Source organism: Carettochelys insculpta, chromosome 5, assembly GCF_033958435.1.
Source record: "Carettochelys insculpta isolate YL-2023 chromosome 5, ASM3395843v1, whole genome shotgun sequence".
NCBI classification, from domain to species: Eukaryota; Metazoa; Chordata; order Testudines; family Carettochelyidae; genus Carettochelys; species Carettochelys insculpta.
Genome location: NC_134141.1, coordinates 85,284,939 through 85,300,500, shown reverse-complemented (window position 1 = coordinate 85,300,500; position 15,562 = coordinate 85,284,939). Strand labels below are relative to the sequence as shown.

General features: G+C 40.6%; 1 protein-coding gene across 1 annotated transcript in view; it reads left to right on the top strand.

Annotated features, from left to right (window-relative positions):
* The window catches only part of ANKRD31 (ankyrin repeat domain 31), a 97,102-nt gene that overhangs the window by 23,747 nt on the left and 57,793 nt on the right, over positions 1 to 15,562 (top strand). The window contains exons 7-11 of the mRNA XM_074994238.1: positions 6,450 to 7,103; positions 8,741 to 9,033; positions 9,375 to 9,511; positions 11,999 to 12,184; positions 14,547 to 14,689. Coding sequence (XP_074850339.1) covers positions 6,450 to 7,103; positions 8,741 to 9,033; positions 9,375 to 9,511; positions 11,999 to 12,184; positions 14,547 to 14,689 — 1,413 coding nt within the window. The remainder of the gene's footprint in view (positions 1 to 6,449; positions 7,104 to 8,740; positions 9,034 to 9,374; positions 9,512 to 11,998; positions 12,185 to 14,546; positions 14,690 to 15,562) is intronic.

Below are 15,562 nucleotides of genomic sequence, written 5' to 3'. Positions count from 1 at the left end.
CTTTCGTGGGCAAAGACCCACTTCGTCAGATGCAAGTAGTGGAAATTTGCAGAGGCAGGTATAAATAGGCAGGCCAGAGCAAGGCTGGAGATAACGAGGTTGACTCAGTCAGGGAGGGTGAGGCCTACTACCAGCAGTTGATATGGAGGTGTGAACACCAAGAGAGGAGAAACTGCTTTTGTATTTAGCTAGCCATTCACAGTCTTTGTTTAATCCTGAGCTGAGGGTATATAGTTGCTTGTGAGAATTTGCTTCCGGTTGGCAGGTTGTCTGTGGGCAAGGACTGGCCTGCCTCCCAAGGCCTATGAAAGTTGGGGATCGTTGTCCAGGATGGGTTGTAAATCACTGATCATGAGCTGGAGGGACCACTGGCCATCACCCACAGTCCTCAGCTAAAACCCCTCCAGCTCATCATCAGTGATTTACAACCCATCCTGGACAATGATCCCCAACACCACACCACAGCAACTCTAGCTCAGGAACCTACCCATGCAACAAACCTCGGTGCCAGCTCTGCCCACATATCTACGCCAGCAACACCATCACAGGACCTAACCAGGTCAGGCACACCATTACAGGTTCATTCAGCTGCACATCTACCAATGTAATATATGCCATCATGTGCCAGCAGTGCCCCTCTGCTATATACATTGGACAAACTGGACAGTCCCTACAGAAAAGAATAAATGCACGCAAGTCAGATATCAGAAATGGCAATGTACAAAAGCCTGTAGGAGAGCACTTCAGTTTCCCATGACACACAGTAATAGATTTAAAAGTAGCTATCCTGCAGCAAAAAAATTTTAAAACCAGACTCCAAAGAGAAACTGCTGAGCTGCATTTCATCTGCAAATTTGACGCCCTCAGCTCAGGATTAAAGACACTGAATGGCTAGCTAAATACAAAAGCAGTTTCTTCTCTCTTGGTGTTCACACCTCCAGATCAACTCCTGGAGGTACGCCTCACCCTCCCTGACTGAGTCAACCTCGTTATCTCCAGCCTTGCTCTGGCCTGCCTATTTATATCTGCCTCTGCAAATTTCCACTACCTGCATCTGACGAAGTGGGTCCTTGTCCATGAAAGCTTATGCTTATATATTTCTGTTAGTCTATAAGGTGGCATAGGAGCTCTCATTGCTAGTGGAGGGGATGTTTGATATAGAATTTGTGGGCAGGAAGAGTGGTGGTGGTGTGTTACAGGAGGAAATTAGAGGGCGGGCAGGGATGGGGTTCTAGCACTTGGGACTGCTCCCACCCCCCGCCCCAGGCAGTAGCTCCTATGGAAGGGGTGGAGACTGAGGCATCGCCATACACTGCTGCCTTTAGACACTGCCTCTGCCATTCCTGTTGGCAGTAGGGATGTGCTGGCAGCTGTGTGGAGTGGGTGGGCAGGAAGCTGCTTTAGTTCTGCTGTGCTGGCAGCGGGGGGCCCTCAGGCCATTTGAAGTCCCCCATGGGGGCAGCAGGCAGGCCAGGGGATGAACCGGGAAGGAGCACACGGGGCAGCAGCCAGGCCTGGGGGAGATACCTGATCCCACACTTTGCCGAAGCCAGGCCTTTGGCCAGGAATATTCCAGGTGCCAGTGCATCATGGGTCCCTGTAACTCACCACCTTTACAGGCACTTAGTTATCCAAAAACTCAGCAATACTAAAATTAGAGCAGCTTTTGATTTACTACCAGCAACCTCCACCATTGGTTTGCCAAACTATCTATTTTGCTTGAGGAGTGAATCATTCTCTAAATCTTGGCCCTTGCTGTTTCAGAGAGATGGATTGTACATCTCTTTTGTTCATGGTTTTAAATCAGAAGTCCTGTGCTATCACACATACTATGTAAATCCTTGCTTCTAATCACTTCACTAACTTCCCACTGCTAGTGATTGCTGGGGATGAAGGTTCCACTGTTAGAATATTAACATACCAAAGTGAGTAATATTTGTGTTATGGATTTTGGCAGAGTAGCAGCTGTCCCTGCTCATTCCACCATTCCCGTGTCTTTTGAGTTTCCTCACAGCCTAGTATCTTGCAATAATCTTGTTTTTAATATTTTCACAAAAAATGGCATTTTTAAGTGTTTTAGAAGTCGTATTTCTTCTTCAGTTAATCCTCCTATGCATACACTGCATGGACCCAGGATCAAGCTTTTTTGCAGTGAGCTGAGAATGCTTTACGTTATGAAATACAGTTTTTCAATATGAGTCAAATTGTCATTCCATAAATATGATTTCTCAAAGAGAATAAGAATATACATAAATTGTTACTCTTCTATAACATATGTATGACGACAGCAGTAATTTTCCTGTTACTTAACAAATTTGGTTCTCCTATTTCCTTTTTGTATACTCATTTGTCAATAAATCTTTTAATTTTCATTTTCATCTTTGGTTACTGGATTATATATTGTTTTATTATTTTGTCAGCATGGTTGCTGAGATTTGTATTATAGAATCATAAAACACTAGAACTGGAAGGAACCTCAAGAGATCACTGAGTCCAGTCCCCTGCCCTCATGGCAGGATCAAGCATCTTCTAGACCATCCCTGATAGAGGTCTGTCAAACCTGCTCTTAAATGTCTGCAATGATGGAGATTCCACAGCTTCTCTAGGTAGTTTATTCCAGTGTTTAACCACCCTGACAGTTAGGCAGTTTTTCCTAATGTCTAACCTAAACCTCCCTTACTGCAGTTTAAGCCCATTGCTCCTTGTCCTTGTCCTACCTCCGAAGTCAAGTAGAACAATTTTTCTCCTCCTCCTTGTAACCCTCTTTTAGGTACTTGAAAACCGCTATCATGTCCCCTCTAAGTATTCTCTTTTCTAAACAAAGTCCAGTTCTTTCAGTCTTCCCTCATAGCTCACGTTCTCTAGACCTTTAATCATTCCTGTTGCTCTCCTCTGGACCTTCTCCAATTTCTCCACGTCTTTCTGGAAATGTGGTGCCCAGAACTGGACACAATTGTCCAACTGAGCCCTAATGAATGCTGAGTAGAGCAGAAGAATGACTTCCCATGTCTTGCTTTCAGCACTCCTGCTAATGCATCCCAGAATCATGTTTGCTTTTTTTTTTTGCAACAGTATCACATGGTTGACTTGTATTTAGCTTGTGGTCCACTATGACCCCTAATCCCTTCCCACAGTACTCCTTCCTAGACAGTCGCTTCTCATTCTGTATGTATGAAGCTGATTGTTCCTTCCTAAGTGGAGTACTTTGCATTTGTCCTCATTAAACTTCATCCTGTTAACCTCAGCCCATGTCTCCAGTTTTCTAGATCATTTTAGTTGATCACCCTATCCTCAAAAGCAGTTGCAATCCTTCTCAACTTGGTGTCGTCTGCAAACTTAATAAGCATACTCTCTATGCCAATATCTAAATTGTTAATCGAGCTATTGAATAGAACTGGTCCCAAAACAGATCCCTGTAGAACTCCACTTGTTATGCCCTTCCAACATGACTGAGAACCATTAATAACTACTCTTGAGGTAGTTATGCACCCACCTTATCGTAGCCCCATCTGAGTTGTATTTGCCTAGTTTATTGGTAAGGAGATCATATGAGACTGTATCAAATGCTTTACTAAAGTCGAGGCATACCACATCCACTGCTTCTTCCTTATCCACAAGACTTTTTATCCTGTCGGAGCTATCAGCTTGGTCTGGCATGATTTGCTCTTCACAAATCCAGACTGGCTGTTACCTATCACCTTATTTTCTTGCAGACTTTGGCAGATGAATACCTTAGTTACTTGCTCCATTATCTTTCCCAGCACAGAAGTTAAACTAACTGGTCTATAGTTTTCTGGGTTGTTCTTTTCCCCCTTTTTAGAGATGGACACTATATTTGCCCTTTTCCAGTCTTCTGGAATCTCTTCTGACTTCCAGGACTTTTCAAAGATGATAGCCAAAGGTTCTGATAACTCCTCTATCAGCTCCTTGATTATTCTAGGATGCGTTTCATCAGGCCTGATGACTTGAAGGCATCTAATTGTTCTGAGTAATTTTTAACTTGCTTTTTTTTATTTTATCCTCTAAACCTGCCGCCTTCCCCCTTGCATTCACCCTGTTAGGCATTTCTGCATCAGACTTCTTGGTAAAGACCAAAACAAAGAAGTCATTAAGCACCTCTGCCATTTCCAAGTTTCCTGATATTGTTTCTCTCTCCTCACTGAATAGTGGACCCTACCCTATCTTTGGTCTTCCTCTTGCTCATAATATATTTATAGAATGTCTTCTTATTACCCATTATGTGTCCGGCTAGTTTGAGCTTGTTTTGTGCCTTGCCTTTCTAATCTTGCCCCTGCATACATGTATTAGATTCATCCTTCATAATTTCTCCTAATGTCCACGTTTTATATGGCTCCTTTTTGATTTTGAGATCATGCAAGATCTCCTGGCTAAGCCAAGGTGGTCTTTTACTATACTTTCTATCTTTCCTATGCATCAATATAGCTTGCGTTTGGGCCCTTTATAATGTCCCTTTGAAAAAACTGCCAGCTCTCTTCAGTTGGTTTTCCTCTTAGTCTTGCTTCCCATGGGATTTTATCTACCAGATCTCTGAGTTTATCAAAATCTGCCTTCCTGAAATCCATTGCCTCAATTCTACTGTTCTTCCTTTCGCCGTTTCTTAGAATCATGAACTCCGTGATTTCATCAAAGCAAAACAGCAAAAATGTAGCACTTTAACAGAATGATTTATTCAGTGATGAACTTTTGTTGGACAGACCCATTTCATCAGATCAATCTCATTTTCAATGCAGACTGACATTTATAAGAGGACCAAAAAAAAAACCAAAACAAAACCTGCAATAAAAACTATCAGCTGCTCCAAGGCCGATGCATCAGTAATGAGATACAATATCTTAACATCCTGTCTGCCTTATTAGATAGCTCCCATGTTGCCAGCTGGGCTGCTAAAAGATAAGGACAAAATGTTACAATGAATATGTTAGTCATGTAGTTTGACTTTACTTTTTACTGTTTTGCTTTAAATCCCTCAGATGTGTACCTGTGGACCTTACCTGTCTGAAGAGAGTCATCACTCCTAGGAACACATAGTTAAAACTAATGCTTGCATTGTTTAAGCAAATTTTTGAGAAGTATCACCTGTGTGTAGACAAAATGTTGTGTGCACCAGCAAAAATACTCAGAATGCTACAGGGCTGAGGGAATTGTGAGATAGGGTCCCAAGATGCACTGCTACAAGAGTCAATGTTTGGTGATTGAGTGTGGCAGCAATAATTTGACTTTGTGGAGAGGTGAGGTTAGTCAACTTCAAATTTATATAATCCAGCATTACAAAATCAATTTTAATAAATTCAGATTTCTCTCATAGAGTAGACGAAGCCTGTGTTATTACAGAGCATTTTCCCCAGTTGTGTGGTTGGTAAGGCTAGCTGAAATGCTTAGGGTCCAACTGCCATATCTGGGGTCAGGAACAATATTTCTTGTAATGTTTTCCACTGATTTATTTTTCCATCTGTATGCAGAATAATTTTTATGTGCACTGAAGCATGAGCAAATGTTCACTACCAGTATAAACAAAAAAACCTAGCTGTCGGTGCTCTACTAATCAGCTAGACAGGATTTGAATTTCGTCTGAGCTGCTGCACGAGCACTCAATTTACAGGGAACGCTGATCAGGAAGGAGTATTCCCCCTAGTCAGAATGACTAACATCCTGGTATTTTTTTCCCTCTTCCTTTGCAGCATGAGTCACTGGTCAGCTGAAGGTTAAACTGGGGTAAATGATGTGTTACCTGTAATCTGAAATCTTTAAATCATGCTTTGAGGACTTGAATTACCTCAGCAAGAGGTGATAGGTCTATTACAGGAATGGGTGGGTGATTTGTGGCCTGCAATGTGCAGGAGGTCACACTAGATGAACGTTATATGTCCCTCTTGCCTTAATTATATGAGTCTAGGTAACTGTATTTGTCCACCTCCTTGCATAATACTCAGTGTCGGTTGCAGGACAAACTTTCTGCACCCTTTCAGTAGTTGTATGTGGTTTAATAATAAAATATACATATCATAATGTATCTGCAGTCATCTGCACTTCTACTTTTTGGTTTAAATATATAATGATTTAACTTAATGTCACGTTAAAAATGGAAGAGAAATCATCCTGAGTATTAACATGAGATGCTAGTATCCTAAGAGTAGGATGAGATATTTGACCTCATATTAGTGGTAAGATTTATTGTGCATCTTATCCTGTATCTTAAGTAATAGGGGTATCAGTAACTTAATTAATTCTGCCTTTATGACTCATGGACAGTTTCACCCCTGTTAACATCAATGGGAATTTTTCTATTGTGGAAGTTCTTAGGGGCTTTTAGCTTGCTTTATCCAAAAATTGTAAACATAATGTTATGAGGATCAATACGCTGTAAAGTAAATATTCATTACATGCTTTCAGGAACATTTCTCCATTTTTGTGAACATTTTTCCATTTAGATTTCACGGCAATTAAATGTTGAAGATGATGCTGCAGAAGGAAGCCTCCTGTCAAATGCAATTGCACAAGAGACAGTAATAGAACCAAAGGAATGGACACGACTGAACGTATTTCCAGGTGTTTTAAAAGAACGTCAGAATGTCTCTATGACAACTACAGAGACAAATATCAGCATAAAAAATAGTTCTCTTACGAAGTTTGCAGATGACTTTATTTTATCATCCATGTCAGGGAAGATTTGCAGGGAAAAATCAAATGTACAAAATATGACTGATGAATTTGAAGTTAGAGATTTGTTGAAACCACTTAGTGATTCAGAAAGTCCAGAAATGATAAACCCCTTGCAGGGCACATTACCGTGTCAAAGTGATACTGCAGACATATCAGTTGATGAGAACAGCAGTGTCCTGCCACTGGAACTTCTGACGGTACTGAACTCCTTTTCAGAATCTGTCCATCCTATTGGTCAAGTAGTTGAGAAGCAAGGAGAGCTTAATGAAGAAGAACATTTGAGATCAAAAGTCAGTATTTTCCAGACAGATGACTGCACTCAAATAACTGATAACAATTTTGAATCTCAATTTTCTGTGATGCAAGTGGACGAAGTAAATGCATTAACAGAGTCTGCATTTCATGGTACTTTAGATGAACAAGTATGTGTATCTTTTAATACCTATTTGAAATGTTTTGTATGTTATACAGTATTTTACAGAAGAGTTATATTCTTCCTGTTGTTGACCTTGCTATAAAATTGAGTCTGGAAAGTACATTTTTATTCCATTCTTTTTAATTTTTAGTCTACTAACTGAACTTTTTAGAATTAAGAACTCCTAATGGACTTTGTCGTCTTGCTTCATTTGCTATACAGTGTTAGTGTGAGTGTCCAGCATCTCGCAGATATTTAAAAATAGAATAGTAACAGACAGATAGCCGTGCTAGTCTATATACTATCAAAACAAAAAAGCAGTCCAGTAGCACTTTAAAGACTAACAAAATAATTTATTAGGTGATGAGCTTTCGTGGAACAGACCCACTTCTTCAGACGATAGCTATACCAGATCAGATTCAATATTTAAGGCACAGAGAACCAAAAATAGTAATCAAGATAGACAAATCAGAAAAATATTATCAAGGTGAGCAAATCAGAGAGTAGAGGGGCAGAAGGGGGAGGCGAGAGTCAAGAATTAGATAAAGCCAAGTATGCATCAGAGCCCCTATAATGACCTAGAAAATTCCCATCCTGGTTCAAACCATGTGTTAATGTGTCAAATTTGAATATAAAAGAGAGTTCAGCATTCTCTCTTTCCAAACTGTTGTGAAAATTCTTCTTCAGTAAGACACAAACTTTCAGGTCATTAACAGAATGGCCCACTTCATTAAAGTGCTGACTGACAGGTTTGTGAATCAGGAGTGTTTTTATGTCTTTTTTATGCCCATTAATTCTTTGTCTAAGAGAGTTTGAAGTCTATCCAATATACAAAGCATCTAGGCATTGTTGGCACAATGACAACCTCCCAACCTTATGAGGATTCTCACCAACAGCCACAGTCAGTACTGCAGGAACACCAGTCCTGGAACTTTTCCTTGCAACAAGGCCCGTTGCCAACTTTGTCCTCATATCTATTCTGGAGATACCATCACCAAACCTAACCAGGTTACTCACAGAATCAGGGGCACATTCTCTTGTTTTTCAACTAACATCATATATGCTGTCATGTGCCAGCAATGCCCAGATGCTTTGTATATTGGAGAGACTTCAAACTCTCTTAGACAAAGAAGTAATTAATTAATTAATTAGTTAGTTAGTTAGTTAGGGAGAGTGGCTGCATATCCTTTATTTGGTTAATAATTTTTCATTCCTTCTCAAGGCAGAAATATATCTCACTTGCCATTCTCCCAAACTGAGGGCTTATCTACATGAATACTCAGTTTGTGGCAAGCTAGGATATAAATCTGTACCACAGTAGCCTGCTGTGCACTACTTGTCTGTTGGAACCCTGCTGATGTGCACTAAATGTTGACTAATTTATGCCCCTATCAAAGCTGGTAGTGCTTCCAGGTCCCAAATTGCATGCCATGCATCTCCAAGTGTGTCCGTTTGTTCACGTAATATATTTGCAAAACTCTAGTTATTAAGTAACCCATTTATTGTAAGTGCTCTCTAGCCACACGTGCATGTTTAACTTAAATGACATTTTAGTTTTAACATCACACTTCATAATCCAGGCACAGCATTCCTGTTAGTAGTCTGACTGTCAATAGTTTGAACAAAAGAAAATCTTTGTCACAGCTTGTCGGTGACCAGAAGAACCAGGACTGGATCATTTCTGATTACTGGAATGATGTCTCTAATGACAAACAAGCGAGTGAAGGAAATGCACGTTCCGTCAACAGTATCTCAGATGTTGAAACCACCAAAGCAACTTCGTGTATGTTAAGAAGGTCAACTCGATTAAGAGAAAACTGTACTAGAAAGCACACTGAAGAAGCTTCCAGATGTCATAAAACTCTAGCAGAAACTCAGCAGAGAATATGTAATAATGATGATAAAACAGGAAATAAACTTTCATCCAAAGATTTGGGGTATGGTATAAATATATATAGCATAAAAGGATTACTTCTCTTCATGCATGAACTCTTTTTCCAATGTATTTAATACCTATGAAACATACTGTGTAAATTTGCATTTAAGTTGCTAAAAAGGTAAACATTTTACATTTTCTTTTAACGCTCAGGGGCATATTCAGCAGTGATTTATACACAATTCAGTCCTATTGAAATTTTTGTGATCGTGAGGTGAATGTGTTTACGAATAGTTACAACCTTCTTTAAAACTTACTTTTTAAATTTAGTGTAAATATTATATTGGTGTTTATAGAGTGCAGAATATTTTTATTTAATCTAAACAAATCTCTCATTAACAGAACACAAGAATCTGCTTGTAAGGACAGCAAAGAAGAGCATTCAGAGCTGGCAGCTAGTACATACCAAGGATCAACTGTAGATGTAAACAGCAAGGTTGAGCAGATGAGGAAAAGCCAAAGGATTGCGAAGAAAATTAGTGAGAGATACTTTTGACTTTTATTTGCTGGATAAACTACTCTTCTGTTAAAGTGATTGAAACGTACTGAGCCAAAAAAGTATAAATTTGTTGGATAGCATTTTGAAAGACAATGAAATGTGGATTTATGAGCTACCATTTTTTTAAAAAAAAGCTCTGTATACATTAGTTTTAATAATTATGAACAATACTTTCTACAATGATCATCAATTGATCATTTCATCAATGATCTAGAAAATGAGGTAAGCAGTGAGGTGGCCAAGTTTGCAGATGACACCAAGTTGTTCAGGACAGTCAAAACCAAAAGGGATTGTGAAGAACTACAAAAAGATCTCAGCAAACTGAGTGATTGGGCAGCAAAATGGCAAATGAAATTTAATGTGGGTAAGTGTAAGGTAATGCATGTTGGAAAAAATAACCCAAATTACACGTACTACATGATGGGGTCAAATTTAGCTACGACAGATCAGGAAAGGGATCTTGGAGTTATAGTGGATAGTTCTCTGAAGACATCCATGCAGTGTGCAGCGGCAGTTAGTAAGGCAAATAGGATGTTAGGAATTATTAAAAAAGGGATCGATAATGAGACAAAAGATATCATACTTCCCCTATATAAAACTATGGTACGCCCACATCTTGAGTACTGCGTGCAGATGTGGTCTCCTCACCTCAAAAAAGATATATTGGCATTAGAAAAGGTTCAGAAAAGGGCGACTAAGATGATTAGGGGCTTGGAACGGGTCCCATATGGGGAGAGGCTAGAGAGACTGGGACTTTTCAGTTTGGAAAAGAGGCGATTGAGGGGCGATATGATAGAGGTATATAAGATCATGAATGGTGTGGAGAAAGTGAATATAGAAAAATTATTTACCTTTTCCCATAATACAAGAACTAGGGGACACCAAATGAAATTGATGGGTAGTAGGTTCAAAACTAATAAAAGGAAATTTTTCTTCACACAGCGCACAGTCAACCTGTGGAACTCCTTGCCGGAGGAGGCTGTGAAGGCCAGGACTCTATTAGGGTTTAAAAAAGAGCTTGATAAATTTTTGCAGGTTAGGTCCATAAATGGCTATTAGCCAGGGATAAAGTATGGTGCCCTAGCCTTCAGAACAAGGGCAAGAGATGGATGGCAGGAGATAAATCACTTGATCATTGTCTTCTGTTCTCCTTCTCTGGGGCACCTGGCATTGGCCACCGTCGGCAGATGGGATGCTGGGCTGGATGGACCTTTGGTCTGACCCAGTATGGCCATTCTTATGTTCTTATGTCCTTATGTACAAGTTTTTATTCCCTACTTACAGTACAGAATGTAATAAATTACCTGCTTACAAAAAAATCATGAAATTTAAGAAAAGTATTCAGGAGTGGACATCTAATGTTGTACTATTGTAACTGCACTGACTCAGTATTTGGAAACACTAACCCCTCAAGAGCATAGATGCAGAATACGAATGTATGTCCTGATCCTGTATTTGGATCTACAAATCAAATTCCTGTGCCGTATCAGAGTCTTTGAGCTCATCTACACTAGCCTCCTCCTTCAAAGGGGGCATGCTAATCAGCCCGATCATGGAATGAGGTGCCACCCTGCATATGCAGCACCTAATTTGCATAATTCCCACCATGCAAACTTTGAATTTGCTAACTTCGAAGCAGCAGCAAGCAGTGTAGCCATGGGCACTTTGGCCATTTCTACACAGGCCACTTCCTTCGGAAGTGGCATGCTAATACACGGAATGAAAGATGCTAATGAGGCATGGATGCAAATTCCCCACACCTCATTAGTATAATGTCATGTGATTTGGAGTCCGGAAAACCATTCTTCCGGACTCCAAAATGCCGTGTAGAAGCACGGCCCCCGGGTGGGCTTCTGGAAGGAAGTCCTTCTTATGGAGGCCCCTTCTTCACAAAAATTTTGGGAAAAAGAGGCCTCTGGAAGAAGCACGTCCTTCCGGAAGCACCCCCAGGGGCCATGCTTCTACATGGCATTTTGGAGTCCGGAAGAACAGTCTTCTGGACTACAAATCACGTGACATTATGCTAATGAGGCATGGGGAATTGGCATCTGTGCCTCATTAGCATCTTTCGCTCTGTGTATTAGCATGCCACTTCCGAAGGAAGTGGCCTGTGTAGAAAGGCCTTTGAAGCACCCACACAACTTTGAAGTTCCATTACTCAGTGCAGATGCATCCCAGGTGTTTAGAAGTTATGTTTTATTCTCTGCATTAAACCCATTTGATATTGAGAAGAGATTGATATAAACTCATGGAGTTAAACATCTTTAATATGTGTGATTTATGTTTACCTGTTGTGTTTGAGGAGCATGATTCTGAAATGTCTGTTTTTGACAGGTTAATAGTTGGGCAAAAATTTGTGTTTACAAGATTTTTCTTTGGAAAACTTGCCATGTTAACTAGTGCTGAGGCCAAAATGATAGTCAAATATATTTTTCAGTTTATTAGGTCTTTATTTTATGTTTTTCAGCAAAACAAATCACTGCTAAAAGCTTTTCAAATACTGCACCTGTTGCCTCCATTCCTCTTTCAAGGATCAATAGGAGAAATCTCTTTGGGGAGACCTTATTGCATAAAGCTGTTGCTGAAAATGATGCAGATCTTGTATGCAAAATTATAAAATTTGGTGCAAATGTAAATATGAAGGACTATGCAGGTAAGTTTCAGTTGAAGTTAAAAGATCATTGTAGAAATGACAGACAAATAAATAGGGATAAATAATAAATGTTCGTGCTGCCAGATCACAAATGAAAAATATTTTGGAGCTGATCTACCACTTCATTGAATTCTTACTAATTTAACTTGATAAGTGCTCACAAGACAGGTAATGAATGTGTGGACCCATTTAAGTAATATACAGATTACTTCCAAAACTCAATGTTAATGCACTGATTTTTTTTTTTTTACATCTTTCTGCTGTGAACAGTATGTAAGACATCTTAGAATTTGGCTTAATCTTGCTCATTTTGAAGTTAATGAGAGTTTTGCCCTTGACTTAATGGGAAAAGGATCGTGTCAAATTTAGATACCCAGAAGCCAGCCAACACTCCAGATATGTATTGGGGTATCTCCACCTGTGTGGAGATAGTTTAAAAAAAACAGTTGCGATTAACCAGATATAAGTATGCTTTGTGGCAGGTAGTGGTGGAAGGAGGATTGGAAAGTATGGTGTGATGGATTCCTATTGTCTCTTCCAGTTCATTCTATTGATTCAATAAGAGCACTGCCATGCAGGGAACTCACACAAACCTATACTCAGTAGCTCATGGCATACATACTTCCTTCATCTTTCCCAAATCCTTTCTTCCATTGGGTAAAATTGCCCTTAGTGCCCCTGCTATGGAAATATTATAGAGACTGATCTATGTTTCACCCTGACATATCAATCATTGTAAGCTTTATGCATCAATGAGGGTGTGGAGGCAAGAGTGGCATGGGTGGAACTGGAGCAGCTGCTGTGGCTCATGGAGTTAGGCGGGGGAACAGAGACGAACAACTGCTTCTCACCAAGTCTCAGTAGCTCCCCATGCTCCCAAGGCAGAGAACCCAACATGCCTGCTCAACCCTAGATTTCCCACTGTCACTATGAAGAGCATCTGTGCTCCACCTGCTGCTCAGCCTCAGATTGCTACAGTTCCGTTCTCCACAAAGGCAGAAAATAGATTTGCTCCATATAACTAGAAAGGGAAATGGAAAACAAGTAAATATTTTTCATAATTTTACTTCTGATTCAGCCATTCTTATATGTTCTTAAAGCAGAAGGTCAGACTAGATGATTATGATAGTCCCTTCTGACCTTAAAAGTATACACATTTATACATTTACTGATGCTTGGAAAGCATGAAATGGACCATTAATACAACCCCCACCATTATTAATTGCTAGTTTCCGCTCCTGGGACAGGAACATATGTGGTACTATACATAGCTCAGGTTCTTTATTTTCTCACTTCTTTCTTAACTGTCATCTTCAGTGTGAGTGACTACATAAAAAGATTGTTGGGTGTATCTGTACTCCCAGTTTGAATAGGCTACAGTTACACTAGCGAGTTTTGCCAACAAAACCCTGGTTTTGTAGACAAAACTGGTGGAGCATCCACACACAAATGCGTTTTGTTGACAGTTTGTTGGCAAAACTCAGCATTTCCACTGGCAGAGTTCTGCCTCTCAGCCATGAGACATAATGCTGCTGTTGAAAAAGCTGTATGGACGCTCTGGGAGGGCCTTCTCTCCACAGACTGGGCATCCACAGCAATGGGCAGCCCTGCCTGCTGTGCTTCCATGTGCCTTTTTTGTCGAGAGACCAGCTGGGCAGTCCAGCCTCTCTGTCGAAAGAGTGGAGTACTCTTCTGATTGTCTTTTGGATGTGGCCACCAGACGGAAGTGTTGTTGGGAAATCTCTTCTGACAGTGACATTTGTCGACATCGCTGTAGTGTAACCGTAACCACTCATGTGCAGGTGCTAGCTGTGCTTGAGCTATCTAGCATGCTAAAAATAGCAGTGGCTTGGGTACATGAGTACATATCTAGGGTCTCAGATAAGGCTGCACGCAGGTGGGTAGCCCATGCTGCTAAGCATATTTCTGTATCTCCACTGCTATTTTTAGCATACTTGCACAAGCAGACCTAGTAGCATATGTATGTCTATCCAAGCTGATAATTATATGTCCCAGCTGCTGTCTAAACATACCCTAGTTTAAGTTTATTCACAGAGAGATGCACAGGTTAAGGTTTCTTCCCTATTTGAGCAATACACAATCCAACATCTACGTTTGTTACAGTGGCATGCAGTTCTTAGGCAGATTTTGACAGTTAGGACCTTTCACCTGTATCACTTTTGAACTATATGAACATATCACATGGTCAACTTATTCTTAAAATATTGCAATTTTGAATAAATTTAGGTTATTTAAAAAATTAAAACTGTTAAGTAGTCTACAAAATTGATAACAATTGATGTGAAGATTATTATTCAAATATGAAATGTAAGATGTAGTTGACAATTTTATTTTGTCATAGGTTGGACTCCACTACATGAAGCCAGTGTGGCAGGTTTTTATAAGGTATCAAATGAGCTTTTGAAAGCCGGAGCTGATGTTAACTGTAAAGGAAGTGACCAAGTGACACCAATACAGGATGCAGTTAAAGAGGGCCACTATGAGGTATGATCTCAGTTTCATTTCATGTGGTGCTGATTATTTAGAATTTGGGGTTTCACTTTAAAACTTCATGGAATCTGGGGTTCTTGCTCTCTGACTTCTAACAAAATCACAAGCAGTGTTTTACACATTTGTTCATTGGTGTATGATAGCGGAAATTAACTGCATTTTTCTAATTTTTGTGGGGTACTTGTTGAAACAAAGTCTGGACACCATGTATGAAGCAAGCAGGAGGGTTTATTATACATAGTGCTGGTGGAGTGCTATTTCGCCCATCAGGACTCAGTGAAGCACTGCCAAATAATAGATTACAATTGATTATATAGATTATTGATGGGAGGAGGGAAACTGCAACGTGGGTGTCACCCACACCTGGGCCACGTCTACACGTGCACGCTACTTCGAAGTAGCAGCGCCAACTTCGAAATAGTGCCCGTCACGGCTACACGTGTTGGGCGCTATTTCGAAGTTGAAATCGACGTTAGGCGGCGAGACGTCGAAGTCGGTAACCCCATGAGGGGATGGGAATAGCGCCCTACTTCGAAGTTGAAAGTCGAAGTAGGGCATGTGTAGACGATCCGCGTCCCGCAACATCGAAATAGCAGGGTCCGCCATGGCAGCCATCAGCTGAGGGGTTGAGAGACGCTCTCTCTCCAGCCCCTGCGGGGCTCTATTGTCACCGTGTGCAGCAGCCCTTAGCCCAGGGCTTCTGGCTGCTGCTGTGGCAGCTGGGGATCCATGCTGCATGCACAGGGTCTGCAACCAGTTGTCGGCTCTGTGGATCTTGTGTTGTTTAGTGCAACTGTGTCTGGGAGGGGCCCTGTAAGGGAGCGGCTTGCTGTTGAGTCTGCCCTGTGACCCTGTCTGCAGCTGTTC